The sequence below is a fragment of the Vipera berus genome (assembly GCF_964194415.1).
Source record: "Vipera berus genome assembly, chromosome: Z".
In the NCBI taxonomy this organism is placed as follows: domain Eukaryota; kingdom Metazoa; phylum Chordata; class Lepidosauria; order Squamata; family Viperidae; genus Vipera; species Vipera berus.
The window spans coordinates 79,211,703-79,227,105 of record NC_138205.1 but is presented as its reverse complement, the minus strand read 5'-3'; the positions used below and the strand labels follow the sequence as shown (position 1 = coordinate 79,227,105).

The following is a 15,403-nucleotide window of genomic DNA, read 5'->3' as shown; positions in this document are numbered from 1 at the left end:
GTGGGAGCATTCACAACTTCTGAAGGCAGGTTGTTCCACTCATTAATTGTTCTAAATGTCAGGAAATTTCTCCTTAGTTCTAGGTTGCTTCTCTCCTTGACTAGTTTCCATCCATTGCTTCTTGTCCTGCTTTCAGGTGCTTTGGAGAATAGCTTGACTCCCTCTTCTTTGTGGCAGCCCCTGAGATATTGGAACACTGCTATCATGTCACCCCTCACCCTTCTCTTCATTAAACTACACATACCCAATTCCAGCAACCGTTCTTTATATGTTTTAGCCTCCAGTCCCCTAATCATCTTTGTTGCTCTTCTCTGTACTCTTTCTAAAGTCTCAACATCTTTTTTACATCGTGGTGACCAAAACTGGATGCAGTATTCCAAGTGTGACCTTACCAAGATATTGTAAAGTGGTATTAACATTTCACATGATCTTGATTCTATCCCTGTTAATGCAGCCTAACACCGTGTTGGCTTTTATGGCTGCTGCGGAAGGCTGCTGGCTCATATTTAAGTGATTGTCCATTAGGACTCTGAGATCCTTCTCACAGTTACTATTGAGCAAGGTACCATCTATACTATACCTGTGCATTTGGTTTTTCTTGTCTAAATGTAGAACCTTACATTTTTCACCACTGAATTTCATTTTGTTAGATAGTGCCAAATGTTCAAGATCCTTCTGTATCTTAAGCCTATCTACTGGAGCATTGATTATTCCTGCCAGCTTGGTGTCATCTGTAAATCTGATGAGTTCCCCATCTATCTCCTCATCCAAATCATTGATGAAGATGTTGGAGAGCGCTGGGCCCAGAAAAGAGCCCTGGGCACCCCACTACTCACTCTCCTCCATATAGATGCAGTTCCATTGAGGACCACACACACACACAGAGTATGGCTGGTCAGCCAGCTACAAAACTATAGTAGGTTGTGGTCTACTTTATCATATAATAAAAGCTATAACAGACCCCTTTTTATGTCACACTTTTCCCATTCCACATTCTAATTTTTTAAAAAACTCAATGAAAAATTCTAAAATACCTAGTGATGGGGGACAAATACATAAAAAGTTACCTCCTTTTGGTTCATGCTCCTTTTGTCCAACCTCATTTATCTGATCAACAATAACGTTTTTTGTATCATTATCATCCAGTGAATTATTCTGAAATAATTGAATAACAAAACAAATTAGTGTAAAAAAAAGTACATAGAAAAAGGCATGCGTAAAACCTCAAATAAAACACAATATAGGCATCACAAATATTGAAATAGATTTTTTATATAGAACTATAGCAAAGTGAGTGTGTCTATGTGTGTGTACACATAACGTCTAACTTAAAAACAGATCTGTTTATAGACTAGTAATATATGTTTACCTGCTCCAGGATTTAGAAACATTTTATTTGCTCAACCCTAGTTAGGATGATAGACTTGAACCAAAAATGTTCTATATGCCAAGCATTGCTGGACTGAAGTATAAAATTTTAAACTATATAAAAATTAAGATTAATTTTTAATAATCATATTCTGATTACTTCTGTTATATTATAGCAAGCAATTGTTCTTAAAGTTTAATATGGTTTTATTTTAGAACATGAGTGAAAACAAATCAGAAAACCATTATTGTTATTTATACATACAGATTAATATTATTAAACTGAATGGAAGAATAGATTGAACAAAAAACATACTTTGTTGCCTTTCCCGTCTTTTCCAGCAGCGTCAATCCTTTGTGAGAACCTGTCATCTTCCACACCACTAATATTCAAACTCATTTTAGGATTATACGTATGAGGATAAAGAGATTCAGCTAGTCGTTTGTATTCTTGTGCACTCTGGGAAGAAAGTAAAGGTCAGTTAAAAAGAGATTAATGTCACCATTAATTTTCGAAAAATAAATGCATAAATGAATGTTAATAATTGTTTTCTTCTTTCCTGCCTAACAGATAATAAACAAAAGATTACTTTGTTTCCCAATGGAAAGCTCCAGTAAAGATGAATTACTTAGCGACCTAGATAATCACTAATCAAAGCTCATTTCATCAGATGCATGAGATTAGAAAAAGTAAGAGGCAGCCCAAAAATGATGAAATGCAAGAAGAAACAATTTACTTCAGTTCTGATCTCATCTTTCCGATCTCATCTTTTGGAGAAAGGAAAGGAAGCAAAAGTAAAACAATATTAAGACCTTAATTGTGCGACATCACCATCTCCATTATACTACTGCTACTGTTGCTGCCGCTGCTACTGAAAGAAGGAACACAGAATTCCTTCATTTAAGTACAGAAGACAAACTGTTTCCAATGCAGGTAATTTAAGTCACTATTCTGCAATTCCCAATCCAACTGAAACTTTTTTTTTTACTTCTGTCACATTTAATGTCTCAGGTTAATCAGTGGCTTCTCACAATTCCCACCACTATGAACCATGCTTCTTTACCTTTTCTGAAAATCACAGCTATCATATTGTAAGATGTCTAGAATAAAAGTAAAACAAGTAACAAAAATACTTCGAATAGGGATGGGCAAATTATGGCCTTTACTTTAAAAGGGACATAAAAATAAGCAGACATATAAAGAAGTTGTACTGTATGGCTCTTTAAAACAAAGAACAGCGAAAAAGAGATTTTTTTTTCCCCTTTGGAAGTGACAACGTGTGGCTTCTGGCCTAATTTTATCTGTGCAAATTATACCCTTCCCTAGCAGTCCACTGATTAGAGAAGCAGAGGAAGGAAAAAAAAAGACGTGTTTGTGAATTAGAATGAGATCTTAGATAATTTTTGCTTCACTTGCTTCTCTATTAGTAAAGATTCCACTAGACTACAGTCCTTGAGATATTTCTGCAATAATTTATTTTTAAAATATTAATTTAAACAAGTGTGTACTACCCTTCAAAACCAAGTTTTTGTACTGTATAACACTCAAAGACAAAACACCCTTTGATTCAGAAACTTCATTTCTCACTTAACAGCATCTATTCTTATCTTTTTAGAACAGTGCTTCATTAGATATTGCTAATCAGTGCTTCATTAGGAGAACAGCAACAAAGCAAAGGTTGTGCTGCAAAGTGTTTATCTGGAAATCCCCAAACACCATAACATTTACTATAAATAGCAATTGTACTGAATAATAGAAAAATCTACAGAATTTAGGAGTTATTCTGACAATCGTTGGTTATCAGATGATGGAGCACAAAAGTAAAAGGACTCTGTGAAAGTTTATATCTTTTTCCTTAAGGAAGTAAGAAAAAGTTACAGAAAATTAAAGAATATCACATAAATCTTAACTTTCCACATATACATAACTTTTTATACACAATGGGGCTAAAAATATATTCTGCAAGAAGAGAATACAGAGAAACTATTCAGAGGACCTTTTTCTCCTGAACCAAATTATTAAAATATCGTATTTTTATATTCACGGTCTACAACTGCAATGTAGCATATATAAAACATATGCCTAGTTCAGAAATACATGCAAATTACACGCAGAATGTCAGCTATCTTATTTTATATTAAAAGTGTTTTTTAAGACTTCTCTGATCTGGCAGAACTTTGCGGATGAAAGTTTATCCAAAACCACCCCTTTCCTGCTTGCAGTCTTTCCTCTGAACCTCAAATGGATACTCTGCAAATCTTCTATAGTAGCAGGAGAAGGAGGCAAATAATAAACTAAGATAAAACCATATCTCTTATCTCTATCCTTTCTGCTAATAAAAACCCAGTTTAACTGAAGAAAATTTCATCAACTTGTTCTTAAGAAACCTTCATAGGTTCCTACCTGCCTGGACAATTTCTTTTTAGGGAAGTGATGGAAAAAATGGTTGCACTGCAATTCCAGAGGGTCTTTCTTCAGGGCTGGTCCCAATTGGTGTTAACAGTGAGCAAGAGATCCAGTCCACATCCACTTCTTTGTGGTATGCTAGGGGCTTGGTTCTCTCTCATCTCCTTTTTAACATCAATCTGAAACCACTGAATGGGTTCATCCAATATCATGGGATGAGGTATCATTAATATGCTAATTTAAGTCAACTTTACATCTCCATCTATGGTGACCCAAGTGATGCCGCAGCTTCTCTTTTGCAGTGCTCAGAGGCTATGGGCGTCTGTATAACTGTGGATTCAAAAGATCTGGGGATCTGGGAGTTTATCATCTTTAGTTCTGGATGGGGTTGCACTGGGGGGGTTCTCTTAACACCTGCTCAAAGAGCAGTTGGCATTTGTGGCTAGGAGAGTCTTTGCACAACTTCATATTCTGTCCCAGTTGAGCCCATTCCTGCATTGTGAGGCCCTGCATACAGTCACCCATGCCCTGTTCATCTCTCAGTTGGATTATTGCAACATGCTCTACATGGGGCTACCCTTGAAGAGTATTCAGAAGTTATAACTGCTACAGAATGCATTGGCACGGAAGTCCCAGAGGCCCCACACCTTGCTATTATGTGACCTGCACTAGTTGCCAATTTGCTTCCAGGTCCAATTCAAGGTGTTGGCCATTACTTTTAAAGCCCTTTTTGGTATGGGTTCAGGTATCTGAAGAGCTGTCTCATCCAATGGGATTAGCCATCCCACTCATGCCAATGGAAGAGGCCAACTGCAGATCTTGTCTGCCAAAGAATTTCAGAGTATAGAAGAGCCTCTGAAAGATCCTCATGCTGCCCATCCTCTTGGTTTAATCTTTAATTTTAACTGCTTTGTATTACTTTTTTATTATATTTAGGCTGCCCAGAGTTGCTGTATCAATGAGATGGACAGCATACAATTTAATAGTTAATAATAAGTAAACAAAGTAAACATTTTTTTCACTTTTAGCATCAGAAAGAAAGGCTATCCCTACCTCCAAGAGCCAATGCTCTGAAACAATGTATATGCCTCTTTCTTTAGCAGATTTGTATTCCCGGCTGTTATCATTCTGCCTTCCTTGGTAGATGAAATGTGTTACAGTTTCATCAAAACACCACCTAGAATAAATGCATAGAATGAATATTTGTTAAATAATTGCTAATTCAGAAGGAGAGAATTAATTTGCACATAGCAGGATTCACCTAGATAGTGAATATTTCTGTTATAATAAATCTGGCCATTACCTGTTTACATCTATTGAAACTTTTTAAATAATATTCTGATATATATTCTAATGCATATGGAAATAAAAATCCATACAGTCCTTAACAATTCAAATTGTTATTTCCTGCCCTGCATGTTTAAGCAGAGTGGATATTCTCCAAGTCGCATATATTTAATATTGTTAGGACAAAAGAAGCATACATTTTCTGTATGAGAGGCAGAGAGTTCTGAAAGCCCATAAGACCTGGCTCTTATCCCAATGTGGTATGGTTTGCTATTTTTATCGTTACTTTAGTCTGGGCTGCCAGACTTCTATTGTTTGTGTATTTTGTAAGCCAACTAGAATCTACATGAGAGGACAATTACAATAAATTTAAATAAATTCTAGATATTTTTTTAGGGCCACTGTTCAAGGAGGATCTAATGTAGAATTGAATGTAATTCCATAATATGAAAAAATGTCAGTATTGTATTAGTATATTAATGTATATTCAGCATTATAAAATATTATATAATTCCAATATTTTCATGTTTAATTCTCTGCACCATCATTAAAGATTATGTAAAATGAATTACAATATTATATAGTCCGTTTGAACTTCGAGTTATTAAAATTTAAATCTACAGTCATTCTAACAATGACTATATTGCTATTTATTTAGCTTACAGCTGAATATAGCAGTGTTCCAATATCTCAGGGGCTGCCACAAAGAAGAGAGAGTCAAGCTATTCTCCAAAGCGCCTGAAGGCAGGACAAGAAGTGACAGATGGAAACTAACAAAGAGGGAAGCAACCTAGAACTAAGGAGAAACTTCCTGACAGTTATAACAATTCACCAGTGGAACAACCTGCCTCCAGAAGCTGTGAATGCTCCAACACTGGATGTTTTTAAAGAGAGACTAGACAGCCATATGTCTGAAATGGTATAGAGTTTTCTGCCTGAGCAGGGGGTTGGACTAGATGACCTCCAAGGTACCTTTCAACTATATTGTTGTTTTTGTTGTTATATACCTATAATCAGCTCCAAGAGATGCAGCAATAGCATTCAATTCACTCTGCTTTTTACTTAGCTTCTTACTCACACAGATGACAACATTCACTAAAGGTTTTGATTCTTCTTCCTGTTCAAGTTAGGAAAAATATTTGAACATTTGAGTTTTCAACATTTCCAAGTTTCCAGCATTCAATTGTTTATACAACTCTATATTTTAAAAAGTTAATATTTAAAGGAAGGAGGATTCATTTAATTATTTCTTCCAATAAAATAGCTTCGTTGTGCTAAGTAAAAAAAAAGGTATCTCCAAACAAAAATGTCATTGCTAGTTATTACAACACCTTCCTCAGATGAACTGTATGGCTTCACTAGAGGAAGAATAACATTCAAGTCTTGTGTCAGTGGTATCACTTATTCTATCACTTACTCTAAATTCTTCTTTTAGATGAAAGAGGAAACCCCTCTTGAGGAAGGCTGCTCTTAAGAAGGCTAGCAGTGAAATGAACCGGAACATCAGAACAGAGAGGTCTCATTCCTAAATTACTAATCAAAATGTAAAATTATATACTATCTGGTTCACATATACTTTTTTTTTCAAAATGTCCAGACTCAAGAGCATCCTCCACTAATTTTCAGAATTCCTAACAAGAACTGCCTTGTTTTTCATAACTAAGCTAATTTCAATACTGCAGGTATAAGTAAGGCTAAAAAAACACCCTTAGTTTTATTTTTAAACGTCCTTACAAAGTGATATTACACCATCAGATCTTTGAAGCACATAATGCTTGCCCACTCAGTTCATATTATAATGTAATAAAATTTATTTTTATTTATTTTATTTTAATTCCATTTATATCCCTGTTTTTTAAAAATCTGCCCTACATGACTCAAGGATTGTAATGATCCAAAGGTGTGAAAATTTGCACTTCTCCAATACACTTTCAGAAATATGGCAAAAATGTGGAATTATGAAAGCTGAAACTCAAGCAGGCCAGCACAAAGGTAAGAAAGCCTTCATAACAATAATTATATTTTTCTTCTCCCAGTTCATATATGCTTACTTCTGAGATTTCCAGTGAAGATATGGCAAACTGAAAATAGTTCTGCAAAAGCAGAGCTGATAACCACAGCAAAAACTAAGGAACCGGTGAATAGAATCGTCTCCAAATAATAAAAGGATGGGAGATCACGCATATGTGCTCCAGTTGCTCCTCGCAAGACTACAGAATAATAATTTTCCATGATTTCTGAATACTGGAATCAGCCATTTTGCTCATACCTGTGGCAGAGCCTTTTAAAGGACACTAAGTTCACAAATCTCATTTTCTAATTCTCTTCAAAAATTACCTATTAGCTATTCTAAACCTATATGAGCCATTCTAGATAAACCAGACAGGATAGACAACTAGATCAGCTATTTTATAGTAAAGCTGCATTAACAGACTTGTAGGTCTGAAAGTACAAAATTTCCCACTGTCATTTTTAACTGTTTGACACCCCCCCTTACTGTGGGTCCTTCCTAAACGGCTGACCGTTGAGCCATTGGGGATCCTCCTCTTGTCTGATTGTGTCCCAGGAAGTACCCCTTTCCCATATTCCCCAAGGTCACTCCCATATTCCAAATTTAAATTAGACACAGAACAAAACAAAAATTGATTACAAGCTTAGAACTTACTGGCTACCAACCTTTTCTATACCCCGCACTCCTAGAACGCATCTGATATACTCTCACCCCCCTTACAAAAGTTCGAAATAACAGCAACAAATTATGCATATATACACTATAATTTTGAAAAACCAAGTTTTTGCACCCCCTGGAATATCATCTCACACCCCCAGTTGGGAATCCCTGACTTAAAGGGTTTGAAACAAAAAGCAAAATAAGATTTTGATCTAAGAAAGTTATAAATGGATTAAGGAAGACCCTTACTATAAAATTTTGGAACTAATTATAAAAAAAACCTGAGAGGAAACAATTGCTTTTGATTATACTGGCAATTTCAAGTCATAACAAAAGATGTGATGATTTAGAAATTAGGCACTAGATGTTAAGCAGAAAAAAATATGAAATCTGATGTCAATTAACACTAGGATTTTACAGAACGATATTGAAAATTATGAAATTCAAATTATTAAAAAAAACTTTGAAGAATGAAGCCAAAAATTAATAACTACAATAGTAACACTATCAATAACTATGTCTACTTCTATGAGTATATATGTAAAAGAATGAGATAACGAAGGAAAGACATATGTGGAACAATATCTGATAAGATAAAATATGGGATGCAGAACTAAAGATGACAGGACAAGAGAATGATTTTAAATTAATTGCTTTACTGGATATACAAAAGGAAGAGTCTAAAGTTTTAAAAAATTAAAATACAAATAATAGGAACCACAAATGAGAAACCAAGAGAATGACTTGGAAAAAATTCTTATTAAATTTACAAGAGGCTTGTTAAAGACTAGAAGATATCTGTGTGATGGGATAAAGAACTGAAGAGAAATCAAATCTTATAACAATATTTGACTGAATTAAAGATTAAAACTGCTAGAAGTATTGTAAAAATAGGGGTTGTAAACTTAGTTAAAATAAGATATTTGTTGCAATTTTCCAGTAATCCTTTGCTGATCTGGGGATTCAAAGGCTAATATCTTATGGATTTGTTTATGTATAAGGGATGATATCCCCTTCATGGATTACTGCCTTGTCGTGGCGAAGGGGCTTGCGTAATTCAATGAAGCTATGAGCTATGCCGTGCAGGGCCACCCAAGACGGACAAAAGTGCGTATAGTCAAGGCTATGGTCTTCCCAGTTGCAATGTATGGCAGTGAAAGCTGGACCATAAGAAAGGCTGAGCGCCAAAGAATTGAGGCCTTTGAACTATGGTGCTGGAGAAGACTCCTGCGAGTCCCTTGGACTGCAAGGCGATCAAACTGGTCAGTCCTAGAGGAGATCAACCCTGACTGCTCTTTAGAAGGCCAGATCCTGAAGCTAAAACTCAAATACTTTGGCCACCTAACGAGAAGGAAGGACTCACTGGAGAAGAGCCTAATGCTGGGAAAGGTTGAGGGCAAGAGAAGAAGGGGACGACAGAGAATGAGGTGGCTGGATGGAGTCACTGAAGCAGTAGGCGTGAGCTTAAATGGACTCCAGAAGATGGTAGAGGACAAGAAGGCCTGGAGGAAAGTTGTCCATAGGGTCGCGATGGGTCGGACACGACTTCGCAACTAACAACAACAACAACAACAAGGGATGATATATGAGATGAAGATATATTTATGTAACCTTATAGGGTTTGAAGAGTAATAATTTGCTTTTCTATTTGTTTTAATGAAGGTCTGAATCACTTCTTTATATATTTCTTTTTTTATTCTAGCCTATTTTTTATTCTTTCTTTCCATTCTCTTTCTCTAAGTTTAGTTATTAGTATTAAATAGTGTAATGAAAATTCTTAATAAAAATTATATATAATTATAATATATAAATAAATATATTATATGAATATATATGAATAAATATATGAATGCCACTTCAGGAGATAACAATTTGCCAAGAAGCAATGAAGTTCCACTAACTGATTCCATACCTATATAATGAAACTAAATGCTAAGCTCACCCTTTGCCAACATGGAGCTTTTAGCTGCGGACTGGCAGTGAGAGCAACAGTTTGACGTGTGCTGTTGGCCAAAGCTAGTTTTAAGTTCCTGCCAATGACTTCTGAAAGAGGAGTACTTAGATTTGTGTTTCCCTCGTTAGGACCACCTGGAGTTTCCAAAGCTGCCAAAGCATCCTAATGGATAGGAATAATAATAAAAAAGCATTAATGATTGTATTCTCAAAATGTTTTTCATAAACTAATCTAATAAATAAAAGTTTTATTCTTCTAATTATGTAAAATATACAATCAAGTCACATCACAGAAGCTTTTATAAGATTTAACAAAGGTTAGTTTTTATTCAGACCAAAATAAAATCTGTTAGTTTTATTGGCACCAAACTAAGCTACCTACAAGAATAAGGAAAGCCATCATTCAATTTAGAACAAGAGCTCCTATTAAGTTATAAGCCCTCAAGGATAATGAGAAATTACATAATTGCTACAAAATAAACAAATATTATCAAATTATTCTAATTTCCTACATATAAATTGTGACGAAATGTACTCAACTACAGTAGAGAGCTATTGGTTGTCCTCAAATTATGACAATAGAGCCCAAAATTTCTGTTGCTAAGCAAGACAATTGTTAAGTGAGTTTCACCACATTTTACAATCTTTCTTGCTACAGTTGTTAAGTGGATCATTGCAGTTGTTAAGTTAGTAACACAGTTAAGTTAATCTGGCTTCCCCATTGACTTTGCTTATCAGAGGGTCACAAAAGGTGATCATATAACTCCGGGACACTGCAACCTTCATAAATACATGCCAGTTGCCAAGCGTCCAGTTTGATTATGTGACCATGGAGGTAGTGCAACTGTTGTTAAGTGTGAAAAGTGATCATAAACCACTTTTTTCAGTGCCATTATAACTCTGAACAGTCACTAAATGAATGCTGTAAATTAAGAACATGGCATGAAGAAGCCACAGCTGCTTAAAAGCTCAACATGGCTGTTTCAAGACATTTCTGACCTGTTGATACTAGAGAAATGATGGAACCTATGGTAGGGTTTATGTAAAATTCTGCATATCATTCTGGTGATGATTTATAATATTGAATGTATAATTAAAATGTGTTTTGAGGCAATAGTTGGACATTTTTATAAAATAAACTGATAAAAAACCTACGATCATTATTTTTGCAACAAGTACAAATATATTGAATTAAAGATAAGATTTTGTCAGAATAGATTCAATTAAAATGCATTCTTAATTCGATTAAGAAATCTAATGATTTCAAATAGGAATTGCAAAATAATTGAAATGTTTCACTATAGCACTTCAAAGCCAGTGAGGTCCAGAGCATTTACCAACTTCCCAGGTATAAACAAATTAGTTGACTGGAGGTTAGAGAAGATTGGGATTCATCACATCATTTACTATATACTCATTTCTGGAAGCAAGGAATTAGGTATATGAAACAAGGGAGCACAAATTTTGGATCAATCCCATTTTGAGCTTTTCTAACATAAAAGGAAAGCACAGAAGTTGAAGTACAAATGAAACAAACTTTCTTGCCAGAGGGAAGAGAAAAGCAGATCAGTTATGCAGCCCTTCCAGTATGCTGAATTGAAGAATATATTCTAATTCTGTTCCTAACCAACCAACAAACACACACTTTAGAACATATTAATTTTCCTCTATAGAGGACAACTTTTATCAACTCTTATGTACAACATGATCACATCAATGTCACGTTATAATACAAACCTGAAAAATAAAATACCCATATTATAAAATATTCACTCAAGTAAAATAAATAACTACAGATATAAAAAGTAACTTAATATTAAAACTAAGCATTTGCTTTGAAATTAAAAGCAAAATTAGAAGTAACAAATTCATACTTATTGATAGTTACATTATAACAGCCATAGTTAACTCTTTTCTCAAACATTTACCACATGAACAAGATTTTTCAAAGTATTTACCTTGACATCAAAAGAAGGTTTAAAAAGTTTGTCTTTCGATAAAAATTTAGATGGTGTGTCCAGATGCAGAGATGGTTCCTTCTGTACTACTTTGCTTCCAATTGGAGGGCTAGGATTTTTACCAATATGTTGTGAAATAACACTTTGGAAAGCTTTACTTTGGAAACGATTCACATCCAGAGGTGTCACTGTTGTTATCTTTCCAGTTTCAATAACACTACTTGGATGATCAGGTGTATTTGAAGATGCAGTACTTGTCTCCATTTCTTCTGTAGAATTTGTAAGGTTCTTTTGTTTATCTTAAAAAAATTTAAAGCATAATTTAAAAATATTTTAGTATGTATTTCACATTTCATTACAATAAATAATAAGAGAAAAATATTGTCTTCTATGCTACAATTTGCAGTGATCCCTAATAAAAATTACCTTGGTCGTTCTTTATTATGTTCAGTAAATATAACAAAATAAATGATAAGAGTTGTAAGTTCGCCCTTTCAATTTTAAAAGTGAATACTATGTTCCCAGAGTGCTAAAAAGACATATTCTTTAGCTAATAAATTTTCATAACATGCTAATATACCAACATATTGTTTCATTGTTGTAGCAAATATTATACAATCTATTTAATTATAAACAGAAAATTCAACTGGGTCAGGCAAGTCAAGTATGAAATCACTGCTTCATGCCAGGTAACCACCTTTAAATGTTTGCATGATTATGTTTAACTCCTGTTCCACCTTTGAGCAAACTAATCAAGACATCCTGTTGTAAAAAGCATTGGATTAAAGGGCCAAATGTCATTCAACTGCAACGCTTACTGAATGACTTTGAGCATTTAGGAAGAATGTGACAGATTTAAACTGGTATATCACTGTATTTATTTCATGAGTGAGGAAAAAACACTGGTGAAAATTGTACAGAGTAGCACCAGGGAGATGTCTCATACATGTTTATTGTGTGGATCCAAAACATACAACTGATACTTCTATCAAAAAGGAAAGAATGGCCAACTGCATTTTTTCAAGACTCTTCCAATTATTAATAGCATCCTGACCTACTGCAATATCAGTGCAATCTACCAATCAAAAATATTTACATGTTATTTTTCTTTAAAATGTAATGCTTATGGATGGGGTGACTGAGGGAATATATGAATGCTTCTATTGTTTACACAGATGTGCACTACTCAGCACACACACAGATGCAGCTCCATTCCAACTAACCTTTGTTGCCTATATTCTCAATCAGGAATTTGCTTTCAGCAGCTTTTTCCCCCATCCTAGCAGACTCCAACAGCCAAGCCATAGTAATGGCAGGAAGATTCCACTTCTTTGCTGCTTCATATTTAGAACCATCTGGCTCTTTTAGCACCAGATGAGTGCTGACAAGCATTCCTTTCTTTGGGTTGGCTCTTCTCACAAAGAATTCCTGAACTCTAAAAAGAAATTTTAAAATGCTTTTTTCCGTAAGTATCAATATTATTCTTAAAAACTAGCAAAGAATGTTTTATCTTGTCAAAAAAGACCTTAACTAATTTTTTCAAAAATAAATACAAGATCATGAACAATCTTTTTTTTAAAGTGGCTTCTATTTAATAACAAGAAAATCCTTCCTTTGTTTTTGCTTTTAAATCTGCCAGATAAGAATAATGATTTAACATGATATGTTACTTCCAGAACAGAAACATGGTCTTCAGCTGGTTTGATAGACTACAAGGCCCTTCACTATGAGAAAGTTGGCCTAGTACAATAAAACCTCCATACTAAAAACTAAAACATATTTGAAAACCAAGGGATTCTAAGACATTTTCAATACAGAACAATCTTTTTAATGTATTACTAGCCTTTTTGAAAAAGCATATACATTTTCATTTTCTTTTTCTTTTAATATGATAGAGGTACCAGAACATTTTAAAAAGTAACGGTATACAGACCTTGCCCCAAGCTGACTTGCCAAATATATTAAAAATTCTCTCTCTGCTCCACTAAACTGACTGAAAGACAACACACAATCTTGTAATGGTGTGGCTCCTTCCTTTATTGGCACCGGGATGAAAAGTGGACTTGATTGAGGATCTATCAGGGTCTGTTGTTCTATACACATCACCTTAGATAATGACACAAGGCATTAAACAAGTTAGAAAAACTTTCAACTATAGTAATACAAGAGTCTGACACAATAAAGGATCAAGTGGCATACAAATGGCACACAACAATGCTTTCTTAAACTGTTATTTTTAAATACAAATGATATTGCAAATATTTTATGAATTAAATTTAAAGGTAAAGGTTACCCCGCACATGCGTGCTAGTCGTTTCCAACTCTAGGGGCCGGTGCTCATCTCCGTTTCAAAGCCGAATAGCCAGCGTTTGTCCGAGGACATCTCCATAGTCATGTCCTTCCGAGGTAGGTAAAATGAGGACCCAGATTGTTGGGGGCAATAAGCTGACTTTGTAATAATGCCGCTTGGGGTGTGTGTGAAAGCCCTAATAAGCAGGCATATACATAGAATGAAGGCTACTGCTAAGCTTGTAAGCCGCCCTGAGTCTTCGGAGAAGGGCAGGATATAAATGGAAATAAAAAATAAATAAATAAATGTGGCCGGCATGACTAGACGCCAAAGGTGCACAGAACGCTGTTACCTTCCTACCGTAGTGGTCCCTATTTTTCTACTTGCATTTTTACGTGCTTTCGAACTGCTAGTTTGGCAGAAGCTGGGACGAGTAACAGGCGCTCACTCTGTTACGCAGCACTCGGGATTCGACCCGCCAAACTGCCGACCTTCTGATCGACAAGCTCAGCATCCTAACCCATTGAGCCACCGCGTCCCTTTTTGAATTAAAGTTAGCATTATATTAAATTTTGTCTTCAAATCAGCGCTGATTCCTGGTAACTCTCTAAACAAGTCCCTGCAGTTCTCTTGGCAACATTTGCAAAAGTAAATTGCCATTGCTTGCTTCCAGGGCTAAGAGAGAATGACTGCCCAAAGTTACCAAGAGGAAGTAGAATTTAGTGTCCTGGTTTCTACCCTGTACCTCCTAACTACTACATCAAAGTGGCTCTCTAAAGTTAATTTTAGTTCTAACGACTGACACAAACTGAGGCATTAGAAATGATAAAATTGTTGTAGCTATTTTATTCAAATACCCAGTGATTTATTAACAGTGTTCTATTGGTGTTTGGGGCTTAATGGGTGAATATTTTTTATTTATTTATTTTATTTATTTATTTTATTTGTTTGTTTTTATATACCGCCCTTCTCCCGAGGGACTCGGGGCGGTGTACAGAGCAAGGTAAGTATACAGTTAAACAGTGGTAAAAAACAAATGAAACCCCAAGAGCTATTAGGCCAGGCCGGACTGCTGGAACAGGTAGGTTTTTAAGTCGCGCCGAAAGGTGCGAAAGTCGGGGGCCATCCGGATTTCAGTAGGCAAGCAGTTCCAGAGGGTTGGCGCACCCACTGAGAATGCTCTCCCCCTGGGGGCCACCAGCCGGCATTCTCTGACCGGTGGCACCCTGAGGAGGCCTTCTCTGTGGGAGCGCACAGGACGGAGGGGTGTTGACGCTGGCAGTAGGTGCTCCCGTAGGTAATCCGGACCCATGCCATGTAGGGCTTTGTATGTCATCACTAGCACCTTGAATTTCACTCGGAAGGCAACTGGAAGCCAGTGCAGCTCACGGAGGAGAGGTGTGATATGGGAGTATCGGGAAGCCCCCAAAAGTGTTCGTGCAGCTGCACTCTGCACCAGCTGAAGCTTC

General features: G+C 35.7%; 1 protein-coding gene across 3 annotated transcripts in view; it reads right to left on the bottom strand.

Annotated features, from left to right (window-relative positions):
* The window catches only part of TOPBP1 (DNA topoisomerase II binding protein 1), a 50,525-nt gene that overhangs the window by 18,211 nt on the left and 16,911 nt on the right, over positions 1–15,403 (bottom strand). For all 3 annotated transcript variants that reach the window (XM_081343178.1, XM_081343176.1, XM_081343177.1), the window contains 8 exons: positions 13,578–13,750; positions 12,868–13,079; positions 11,645–11,943; positions 9,676–9,849; positions 6,070–6,179; positions 4,829–4,952; positions 1,685–1,828; positions 1,068–1,155 (listed from right to left, as the gene is read on the bottom strand). In XM_081343178.1, coding sequence (XP_081199304.1) covers positions 1,068–1,155; positions 1,685–1,828; positions 4,829–4,952; positions 6,070–6,179; positions 9,676–9,849; positions 11,645–11,943; positions 12,868–13,079; positions 13,578–13,750 — 1,324 coding nt within the window. The remainder of the gene's footprint in view (positions 1–1,067; positions 1,156–1,684; positions 1,829–4,828; positions 4,953–6,069; positions 6,180–9,675; positions 9,850–11,644; positions 11,944–12,867; positions 13,080–13,577; positions 13,751–15,403) is intronic.